Here is an 11,640-nt window from a genome sequence, read left to right as displayed (position 1 = left end):
ATCGGCCAGGCGCTCACCAAGGTGCGCGTCCATTCGGGCTCCGCTGCTTCCAGGTTGTCTTGGTGCTGATGACACCTGGTGACATCACTGTGTGTGCTTCTGACTGCGCCCCCCAGTGCCCGGTGAGGTCCTTGCAGGACGTGGCGGCCGGTTTGGCGCTGTGCTGCCTGGCGGTGGAGTACGTCTCTCTGTCGAAGCGCTTCCTGCCTGAGCTCATCAACTTCCTGGTCGGAACGTTGCACCTGGCCGTGCGGGACAAGGCCCGCCTGTGTAGGTGTTCGCTTGTGTCCCCTGGCAACGCGTTGGTTGCCAGGGGGAACTGAGCAGGCTTTGTGTTCAGGTTACGCTGTAGCGCCGCCCTTCAGGTCGTCGGGGAGGTGCAGCGACCTGCTGGTGCTGTCAGACGCCCAGTCCTGCAGGAGCTGGACCGGGACACGCCTCCCGCTGTCTGCAACCCGACACCTGGACCTGAAGGACGAGCTGGATAAAGATCACCACAGGTGAGAGGGGGTGTGGCCACCTGGAGACATCATCGGTGAATGCTAGCTCGCAGCAAGGTTAGCATCGTGTCAGGTTCCTCCTAAAGTCGACCAGCTTCCAGCGTGAGTCGGTGTTAGTCAAACCGCCAACGCCGCCGAGAGAGGAAGAGAGCGAGGAAGACGATCTGAGGCTGATCAATGAGACCATCTGAGGCTGATCAATGAGACGATCTGAGGCTGATCAATGAGACGGTCTGAGGCTGATCAGTGAGACGATCTGAGGCTGATCAGTGAGACGGTCTGAGGCTGATCAGTGAGACGATCTGAGGCTGATCAGTGAGACGATCTGAGGCTGATCAGTGAGACGGTCTGAGGCTGATCAGTGAGACGGTCTGAGGCTGATCAGTGTTTAAACTCTGACGGATTGGTTATCAATGACCGGATCAATAATAGATCCTACCAGGAACACGCTAACTCCACGCCGCATGTTAGCATGACCACGATGGAGTGTGTGTGTGCGTGCAGGTTGGCGTGTGTGTCGACGTGTCTGGACCTGGCGAGGCGCTGCTGCTTCCTGTACAGCGACCTCACATCCTTCACCTGCATCTTCCAGCCAATCAGAAGCCTGCTTTCCGAGCACCTGTCGGCCCAGCCGCTACCGGAGCCTCTACAGGTCGGTGTCTGAGGCGTTCTCCAGCGGCCGGCGTCCGTTCTGACCTCCTCCTCCTCCTCCAGGAGGTCCGCGCTGAGATCCTGGAGCTGACCGGCGCCGCTCCTCGGACCCGCTGCCGGCTGGTTCTGGACAGGAAGAAGCCCATCCCCCTGAAGCTGTTCACGCCGAAGATCGTGGAAGTGTCAGTAGACGTCTGCTCCGAACGGCGGCGGCGGCGGCGGCGCGCCGGAGCCACGTTAACCGCTCCTCTTCCTCTCTCCTCTTCCTCAGGCTGGACTACGGGAAGAAGCGCGGCGGCACCAAAGAGGAGCGCGAGAAGGAGCGGCTGAAGCACAAATACAAGAAGGAGTTCAAGGGAGCGCTGAGGGAGATCCGGAAGGACTCCCGCTTCCTGGCCCGGGAGAAGCTGAGCGAGGCGCTGAGGAGGTGAGAGGTCAACGACGACGACAACGACAACGACACGTCGCCGTGGGTGACCCTCGGTTCTGTTTGCAGCGACGCAGAGAGGAAGAGGAAGGTGAAGGAGCTCTTCGGCAGCCTGGCCACTCAGGAAGGGGAGTGGAAGGCCCTGAAGAGGATGAAGAGGAAGTAGGCGCTCCCTCTTCATCGTTGGGATCTGGACTCCCAGCAGAACCAGAACAGAACTCTGAGTCTCCGGTCCACAACAACAGTGAGTCGGGTGTTGCTATAGAGACGGAAGGAGGCTGCTGATCTGCTGTGCTCCTCCTCCAGTCGTTTCCTGCAGCAGCGTCGCGTCATTTATCTTTTTACAATTAAATGTTAAATCCATAAATGCGTCTTTTGATCTTGGACCCGGTTCCCGGTTAGACCGAACTGAAGGTAGAACTTCGGTAGTCGCCCTTTCACCTCCTTCCGGGGGGAGGGGCCTCCTGTTGCTCCTGCGGAGCAGCATTCCAACCTCCGCCGCTGCTTCGCTCGCCTCCTTCAGGTGAGACGGGAGGAGATCCCAGAGAGACGAAGGCTCCTCCTCTTCCTCACACTGAGACAGTAACCGTCAGGAGGCGTGGGAGGAGTCCATATTTTATTACACTCTGACGGTACAACCAGAGCAGAATCGCTGAGTCACTGTTCATGCTCTGGAGCACACACACACACACGCACACACGCGCACGCACACACACACACGCACGCAGTGATCAGGTGGTCCGAGTGGGAGGGACTTGCATCACCTGCACACACGACACACACTCCAGTACACACAACGGGCCGGGACCAAAGGCTTGGGTCGTGCGGTCGTTGCGTCTCTCCATCGCCGAGTCTTCCTCCTTTCGTCTTCCTCCTTTAGTCTTCCTCCTCCTGAAAGCAGAAGGAACGGAGGTCAGACCGACCTTCAGAATCAGGATAAGGAGCCTCTCACCTCAGCAGCATCAGCATCAGCAGGTGGCTCCTCCCTGTTCTGGGCGTCGCCCTGGAAGGAAAGTTCAGATACTTTCATTCAGTAAATTTTAAATATTTTGATTTTATTTATATTTTATTAATTACCTTTTGATTCTTATTTATTTTGTTACCCTTATTTAGCTTTTTTATTTTATGCAGTCTAAAAATCTTTCATAATATTGAAGTGAATTAAATATTAACTTTGTGAGTTAAAATAATAATCAGTCAGCCCCGCCCCCTTCCTCTCACCTGTTTTGCCGGATCCTTTTTGACCAATCCGGTGGCAGTAGCAATTGTCCCCGCACCTTCCGCGGTTTTCTGAGCCACGGCGGTAACTCCGGTTACCACAGCCCCCGCCCACCTGAGACGCCCCGGACGCGGTCATACTGGCAACTGTAGGGAAGGGAGGGGTGAGGGGGGGGGGGGTATTCAGGTCATGTGACCGGTGACGTCAGCCTCCATGAGTTTGACCCGCCTTTGTTGTGCCATTTGCCGTTATGATGATGATGATGATGAAGATATATGATCTAATATAGAGATTCTGTCTGAATAAATTGATGCTTTAAATGTCTGGCCTGAACCGGACTCTGGTACCGGGCTCCGGTACCGGACTCTGGTACCGGACTCTGGTACCGGACTCTGGTACCGGCCTCTGGTACCGGACTCTGGTACCGGGCTCTGGTACCGGGCTCTGGTACCGGGATCTGGTACCGGACTCTGGTACCGGGATCTGGTATCGGACTCTGGTACCGGGCTCTGGTACCGGACTCACCGGACTCTGATACCGGACTCTGGTACCGGCCTCTGGTACCGGACTCTGGTACCGGGATCTGGTATCGGACTCTGGTACCGGGCTCTGGTACCGGACTCTGATACCGGACTCTGGTACCGGGATCTGGTACCGGACTCTGGTACCGGGATCTGGTATCGGACTCTGGTACCGGGATCTGGTACCGGACTCACCGGACTCTGATACCGGACTCTGGTACCGGCCTCTGGTACCGGACTCTGGTACCGGGATCTGGTACCGGACTCACCGGGCTCTGGTACCGGACCCCGGTGCCGGACTCTGGTACCGGGCTCTGGTACCGGACTCACCGGGCTCTGGTACCGGCACCTTCCTCTCCTCTCTGGGGTCAAACAATCTCCGCTCCGACCGACCGGATCTAATGTTGAATTTCATCCTCCGCCGGTTTCCGTTGACAACCAGCCGGTCCCGCCGGTTCTCTGGGCTCGTTACGTGGGCCGGCCCCGGGGGGGGGGCAACCGTTACGTCAAAGATCTACTCAGATAATAGAGTATTTAAACGCTGATCGAGGCTGTCCAGAGGGGTCCAGAACCCGAACCCGGCTCCCTGAGCAGGGCCGAGACACCCCCCCCCCCCCCCCCCCCCCCCGGGGGTCCGGAGGTTCCGATGGCCCTCGGCTGATGACGACATACAAGTTCTGTCCGATGTCAGAAGGTCTCACCTGACGTCACTCCATCCTTCGTTTTTGAGCCTGAAAGTTCAAACACAACACGTGAATATTCCTGCGGGGGCCCCGCCCCCCCCGGAAACACCTGTTTGGTTCTAACGACACACAGAACCGGCCTCCGCCACGCACCGACGAGCAGAACCCCGTCCTTCGTCATCCCGGCCGCTCCGGTCACCCCCTGCTTGGTTTTCTCCGCCACCGACACGACCCCCTCCTTGAAGCCCTTCATAAACGAGTTCATGGCTGATTCCTGGTCCCGGTTCTGGTTCCGGTCGACTCGCGAAGCAGCTGCAGGGACGGAGAAACGGGCGCCATGAGAATGAAGCGCAATCACGGCCCCACCGCTCCCGGATGAGATCCACTAACGCGTTCGTCTCGGGGTAAAGGTGAGCGGCTGAGGACCCGGTTCCGGTTCCGGTCCAGCGGACACCAGAATCCGGTCATCAATACTTTCAATCAAATGATAAAGAAGAAAAAGAGAGAAAAGAAAGAAACACGAGCGTCGCACGCGCACGCACCTGTACGCTCCAACTTCCAGACGAGTGTGAGGAATCTTCCGGGATGACGGGGTGGAGTGTGTGTGTGCGTGCGTGTGAGAGAGAGTAAAACCAGTTTATTGTTGCCAAACTGGAAAGTGACCGAGAGTTGGTTTGGAGCAACAGACAGGTTGGCTGACCCCGCCCACATCTGCGTGATGGACAAGAGGGGAACATTTATCATTCATCTCCTGTGCTGCTGCGCCCCCTGCTGTGCGACGTCTGCTACTGCTGTTTGATGTGTTGAGAGGCTTTAATCGATAGATGTTGTTGAATGACCTTAGAGGCTTAGAGGTCACAGAGAGGTCAGCTGGACAGGTGAGGGTTACTGTTAGACCGGAACGTCGTCGTCCCTGCTCTTGATTATTGATTATGGTGTCAGATTGAACATTTTGCACCCCCCCCCTCCCCCCCCCATCTGAAGCTCCCACCATGTGAAGGAAGGTTCCTTCGGTGGTGTGACCTCACAGATCCTTGCGCCACATTCTCTAGTCCCTCCCACCAGGCCTTCAGACATTCTCACGCAGCCCCGCTTTGAGCCAGATGGTTTTGCTCTTCCAGTTTTATTGTTCAATTCTCGGGAAAAGTCCCGCGTTTATCCCACCTGGATTTCCTCCTCCTCTCTGATTGGCTGGCCGTGTAGGTACAGGACTGGGTTTTATGGCTTTGACCCAGTTTCTTACTGGGTTCTAGCTGAAATCTGTGACACTTAAACAAGTCGGACATTTATGTCATGATGCATTAAAAGCGTTCCTTCTCGCTGGCTCCACCCGCCGGTCTGGACACGAGTGGCCACTAGAGGGCGCCACAGCATGCCGAACCAGCAGGTAGACGTGAAGCTGCAGCCGTCTGTTCAAAAAGTAATTAATGAATGGCGTGCACAGACCTGTGGGGGGGGGGGGGCTTTCCTTGTCTCTTTTAATTTTTAAAACAATAAAAATGTGGTTTCCTTGCAGACGGAAAAATGAACTCGATGCAGCAGAAAGCATCCCGCCAACCAGAAGGTCTCTGCAGGGAGTTCTGCTGCAGGTGTGGATCCGTCGCTGTTAAACTGGAGGCCATTCTTATGCGTGGCAGGAGCGGCTAGCAATTCAGCGCGTCTGTTGAACCCGCGAATAAAAGCAGAGGAACCAGACTAACCTGTAGGTGACTCACCTGAGCTCCCACCTGGAAAAACAGGCCAGAGTTAGCAAGCGGCTAGTGAACATGCAGCATCACCCTGCTACAGGCCAGAGTTAGCAAGCGGCTAGCGAACATGTAGCGCCATCTGGATCGGCACCAAGGATGCATGGCTGGGTCCCCCCCCTCCAGAGTCTCATGACCCATGTTACCATTTTTATTTTGTTCTTGTTGAAACGTGTTTTTGGACTCCGATGGAAGGGAAAGCGGTGGCGTGCGGCGCCCGGCCGCCGCTGCGCGTCGTCGGGGTTGCGTACGTCGCTGCGGAGCCTCCGCTCCGTCTGCGTGGCCGATAAGAGCTCGGCAGACGCTGAGTGGTGTCGCCCCAGAGGGACCGGAGCAGGCTGATGGATGGAGGGGTTTACGGCCCGTGCAGCTCAACCTCAACGCTCCGCCCCGGACCCACGGCTAACCCCCCCCCCCCCCCCCCCTCTGACGTGAGCCCGTTCCACGCTCCTCCAGGGGCCTGATCCGAACCACCACGGTCGTACTTCCACGCTAACTGTTCCACATCCCCCGGTCGGGCCCAATGTGCGGAACATCTGCGGCCCGAGGAGCGATGAGGCGCCGCGCCCGCCGACACCCGGCGCCTGATATCACGCCAGTGTTTGTGTGCGTGTGCCGGTGTTGCTGTTGGACCCGGTCCAGTCACGCAGATGGCGCTGGTTTGTGTTTGCACTGAGCGGATGCCTCCCGAGAGGCCATGACAAATCACGTGTGCACGCACACACACACACACACACAAGCGTGCGCGCTGGCTTTTTAAAGGTCGGTCAGAAGGTTCGACTCTTTCATAAACTGGAGGAAAAACCGAAACAGTCACCTGTCGGCAGGTAACGGGCGGCTGACTCATGCGCTGCCATGGCAACGACAGCAACAGCACGCAGGAAAGCCTTTTGGACTTCCTGGGAGATCCTCTGGAATGCCGAGGCGAGTCGAGGCCAATGTTTGTCGACTCAGGAATGTTGCCCGGGCGACCGGAGGCCACGGCGAGGAAAACCCCGTATCTGCTGACGTCGTCCCGCCGTTGTCATGGCGCGAAGGCCGCTGGGGTAGAGAGGCACGCAGGAGCACACCTTAAAGGTTGGGCTATATCCAGTATGTGTCGCCATGGAGACAGTGTTTGGGCGGAGCGCGCTGCACAGGGCATGAATGGCTGCAGAGCCGAGGCAGAGGAGCGAGGAAGGGCGCCCGTTGGCGTGATGAATGAGGCTGGCTTGATTCTGGACGTGGACCCAACCAGGACCAGGACGGGTCTGATGCTAAATATTAGCCTCCGTCTCCTCCCGGGCTTCTTGACCCCACGCCAGCTCATGCGCCCTCAGCAGATGGTGCGGATTTGTCGCCGGTCCGATGACACGGCCCCTTCAGGAACGCTCTCGAGTCCTGAGGTGACCACGCCGGCTGAAGGTTCTCATTTCTCCCATTAAAAGCATTCCGGCTGATCTTCCACACGTGAGGAGTTTCAGCACCGGGTCTGCTGCCTCAACATGGAGGCCGAGGAGTGCGCCGATAAGCTCTAAATGCCCCCCCCCCCCCCTTATGAAGCCTCAAACGTCTTCTTCTGGGTGAGATGCAGCTTCATAGGCATCCAGCGCCGCTATGCATTGATTGCAGAGACGTCATCGCTGCAAGGATTAATATGTTAAATGTTTGATCAGCTGGACTCAATCAGGCTCCGGTTGAGAATGAAAGGGGCGGAGCAGCGCCTGATTTCACCGTTTCCCCCTCAGCAGCTGTTTTATTATCAAAAGGAGCATTCTTGTGCAATCAATGCATCCAAAAATCAATTCCAGCTCTAATCAGACACGAGGTGCGTTCATGCTGCAGGATCCAGCGCGTTCCTCGCGTTCCAGGATTTCATTTAAAGCTAGAAAAACACTCTGAGAGCGCAGACCTCCCCCAAGCAGCTCGTTCCCCTCCTAGCTGGATCTGATTAGAAAAAGCCACCATTATAAGTAAATGGGAAAATCCAGATTATTTTTGCATCCTCATCGTCAAACACAAACACAGATGACGTCTTCATCGTTTCTCGAGCGCTAATATTCGCTGATGATGAACTGATGCTAAGCTAAAACGCTGACTAGCTTTACACCGCGTGTTCTGCTTCGGTGACCTTTCCTTTGTGAAAAAAAACACTGAGGGATGCAAAGGCACCAACTCGGTTTGGATAATGTTAATGTATGCTTTGAAATATTGATTAGGGATGATCTGCCTCCTATGAGGAGCAGCTCGTTAGAAGGCCTAATCCCCAGAGCAGAAAAGATCAGATGGGTTTATGCTGGTCGACCTGCTGAATTAAAGATCAACAATAAAATCATTTGCCTTTAAACGAGCATCAATCATTCATGGATGAGTCACGGCGTTAAAACGCTTCGTGGGTTCCTCTTTAAATGGTTTATAGACGGCTTTGATACAAACTCAACGATCCAAATCGATCAGAACAGACATGGACCCGAGGAGGACTGTTCTCCAACGGGGAGCAGAACCGACCCGACCCTGGAGTCTGGCTGGAAGGTGTGCTGCAGCGTGGTTTTCGGTTTATTAGAAGGAATTCTGTCCAAACCGACCCGACTGGTTCCTCAGAGCGATAATAGAGGCAGCCTGTTTCCACCCCCGCACCCCCTGACTGTGTGTGTGTGTGTGTGTGTGTGCGTGCGCTCTGTTAAAGGTGAAGGTGACACTGTAGGCTAGGATCTAATAGCAGTTAGCTTAGCAGGGCTAGCTGTGAGCTCGTTTCTTTTCAGAATCCAAACTTGTAATTTCTTTCTTGGGCAACAGTCGAGTTTCCACAAATAACAACAAGGAACTCGCCCGAAACCACAAAGAACCGTTTTACACCGACGCTCGGAACAATGAAGAAAGAAACCAGCGAGCTGTGGAGGAACACGGGGAGAACACGGAGGAACATGGAGAGAACATGGAGGAACACGGAGGAACACGGGGAGAACATGGAGGAACACGGAGAGAACATGGAGGAACACGGAGAGAACATGGAGGAACACGGAGTATGGAGGAACACGGAGAGAACACGGAGGAACACGGAGAGAACATGGAGGAACACGGAGAGAACACGGAAGAATGAATGGATTTAATCTGCAGGTTGTAAAACAGCTTCAGCTTTGTCTGGCGGCACAATGCACCCTGGGAGTTGGAGTTTACTTCTCTCCTGAGTTGCTGTCAAAGCTCCAGATACTTGCTGTGATTCATTCGATGATTCACCAACAGCGCTTTGAAGTTCCAGCGCTGAGTCATGTCATACCGCCCCGGGGGGGGGGGACTCCCAACACCTCGCAAGTTTCCACTCGACCGCATGAAAGTTGATCTTATCATTAAATTCAGCAGGAAAACAAAACATCAGAACTTTCACCTTCAGGTCCGAGACTTAGACACAGAGGGGCGTTTAAAGGTCGGCGGGCTTCAACACGGAGCTTCACACGCCTTGACCCGGCGGTGTCTCTTCCGTGACCCGGTCCTGCTGTCAGTGACCCAGTCCTGCTGTCAGTGACCCGGCGGTGTCTCTTCAGTGACCCGGTCCTGCTGTCAGTGACCCGGTCCTGCTGTCAGCGACCCAGTCCTGCTGTCAGTGACCCGGTCCTGCTGTGTACCGACACGGCGCTCTGCCGGCCTCCGGTCACAGATGGCTGACAATTACAGCTCGTTGTGTTTCCTCGGGTTCTCCTCCGGCGCCCCCCCCCCCATCCAGGTCCTTCCTGTCCCAGCTCCCCGACCGCCTCCTGCCCCCTTAATCAAAGATTTAGAGAGGAGGTAAACGCTCTGGTTTTATGATTGGGCCCCTTCTTCCAGCGGCCTGTATAATTGAAAAGTCCTTGTTGCCTATTTTAAGACACCAGTGGGAACAGATTCCCGGCGCTCCGGCTGGGAATGGGGCTCGCTCCGCTTCCCCTGCCGTTGTTGTCCGTGACTATCTGTCTGCTGCGGGACAGAAACGTCACAAAGGAGACTCTGCCGGGTCAGAACGGAACATCTGGGCTTCCCGCCGTCGGCCAACATCCCACAAACCAAAATGAACGCCGTTTCACGGAGTAAAAAGTTTAAACAAACAGGAATACCGGGAGTCAGCGTCTGCAGCGACCATAATGGAGTCTCTGTTCAGCTGCAGCCACAAACTCTTATTTAGGACCTTGTGTACTGTTAGACGGAGTGCTGCGTCCTGATTGGACACTCTACACCTTTGATTTTATCTTCTCTAGCATTTTATACGTTAAAGCTTTGGAGATAATCCCAGCAGCGGAAAAAACCTGCAGGTGAAGGATAAAAGGTGTTTCATGAAAAGGACCAGGCGTGTCGCCGCGTAGCATTAGCGGCGAGAGGCTAACCGGGTCAAACCACAGCACCACCGTCGCTCATTGAGATCACGTGACACAATCTCATTTACATAAAACCGGAACGGCAGCCGAGCTCAGAGTCAGGTAACGATGAGACGCAAACGTTGACCTGATGATGGCGCTAGATCAAAACCAAAACGCTGTCTCCTGGTGACGCAGCGAACACCCTGGAGCACACTGGAACCCCCTCAGGGGCCCCTAAAGGCCCCCGGGTCTCAGTTTGAAAACCACCACATTACAACGTGCAGTGAAACGAGGAAAAGCCTCCGCGGTGCTCATGGTAAAGAGATCTTTCTTTATAAATAGTAAATATAGTCCCATAAAGCCATTTAAGGGACACGGTCCGCTCACCCAGACACACGAGTCACCACATGAAAGCTCAGCCCTGGTTCTGCTTCCAGAGCGCAGCAGGCCTCACGACGGGCCCTGAAGGCCACGCCTGCTCATCGGCTCTGAGCCGCAGGTATTTAATAATCATCAGGATTCACACCGACGTCTAAACCCGGGACAGACAGATCAGACAGATCTGATGACCTCTGACCTCTGAGAAGAAACTAAGCTAGCATGGATGATGGGCGGGTCGGCTGCTAGGAGCTCTGCAGCGAGACGCAGCCAGCGTGTTTCCAGATTTCAAAGTTAGCCACAATCATGACATTTGATTCCAGAAAAAGATCAAAGGGGGGTGGAAGCGAAGCCGCACGCTGCCGACGCGAGGAAAGCTTCTCACCAGCGGTTCTAAAAATAGACGCTCCGAACTGCACGCAGCGCCATCCTGCGTCCTCCACGGGCTGTAATGAGAGCGATAGGGGCAGGAGGCTCTCGTTTGACACGCTGTAAATGAAGAGCGGCTACAGAAGCACTCGTGTTGTGGGTGTCAGCAGCACCGCCGCAAAGTCTCTCCACAATAAAACACAGCAGCAGCCGTTTATTGGACGGGGGCTCGGCTCGCGTCGACCCAAACAAGCACGGAGAAACGTTTAAGCAGCAAAAACTCTCACACTGGCGTGATGCGCCCCTTCATCATCACATTCATCAAAAAGACTTTCTCAACACCTCGATGCAATGAAATGTACACGCTCCTCTCTGCAGTTTGTTCAAGCTTTAATTTGGCCTCTTTAAATTTGAGGTGAGAACTTTACGAGCGCAGCGGAACCCTCTGGGACGTCCTGAAACAGACAGTAACTTAACGACTGTAAGTTCAAGAGTGAATTACGGTCGGCCATCTTTGTTGTTGAGGAACGCTTCCGCATTTGGAGGAACGCAGTTATTAGCTTTATTTCTTTAGACTAAACCGCTGCTTTCACCCACCTTTCATCCGAGCTAAGCTAGTTAGCTGTTAGCGTCCGCTACATATTTGCCGTTGTTGATCGTCTTGTCTGATTCCTTTACAGACAGCCTGCTAGCAGGCTAAACGCTAGCGCCCCCAGGCTCTCCCGGCTGTGCATCGTGGTTAGCTTACATTAACAGTGAACAGTAAAGTAGCCAGTGGCGGGCGGTGCATTTTACACCTAGGCCTTCAGTGAAGTCCTACTTAGTCCGACTTGAATAAAT

General features: G+C 54.9%; 2 protein-coding genes across 2 annotated transcripts in view; one reads left to right on the top strand and one right to left on the bottom strand.

Moving 5' to 3' along the window:
- nop14 (NOP14 nucleolar protein homolog (yeast)) overlaps window positions 1-1,937 on the top strand; it is a 7,486-nt gene extending 5,549 nt beyond the window's left edge. Inside the window, 3 exon segments of the mRNA XM_068753114.1 lie at window positions 1,215-1,333; window positions 1,423-1,578; window positions 1,648-1,937. Coding sequence (XP_068609215.1) covers window positions 1,215-1,333; window positions 1,423-1,578; window positions 1,648-1,744 — 372 coding nt within the window. The 3' untranslated portion in view covers window positions 1,745-1,937.
- Window positions 1,938-2,183: 246 nt separating this feature from the next.
- LOC137908651 (alpha-synuclein-like) lies at window positions 2,184-4,622 on the bottom strand. Its single transcript, XM_068753068.1, is given in 7 exon segments — window positions 2,184-2,469; window positions 2,531-2,581; window positions 2,800-2,904; window positions 2,906-2,943; window positions 4,020-4,049; window positions 4,155-4,313; window positions 4,544-4,622. Coding segments are annotated over 6 exon segments (351 nt in total). The 5' UTR covers window positions 4,267-4,313; window positions 4,544-4,622; the 3' UTR covers window positions 2,184-2,454.
- Window positions 4,623-11,640: the final 7,018 nt, after the last annotated feature.

The sequence above is a fragment of the Brachionichthys hirsutus genome, chromosome 19 (genome assembly GCF_040956055.1).
Source record: "Brachionichthys hirsutus isolate HB-005 chromosome 19, CSIRO-AGI_Bhir_v1, whole genome shotgun sequence".
Taxonomy (NCBI): Eukaryota; Metazoa; Chordata; class Actinopteri; order Lophiiformes; family Brachionichthyidae; genus Brachionichthys; species Brachionichthys hirsutus.
The sequence above is the reverse complement of the archived record's forward strand: the minus strand, read 5'-3'. Positions and strand labels throughout refer to the sequence as shown.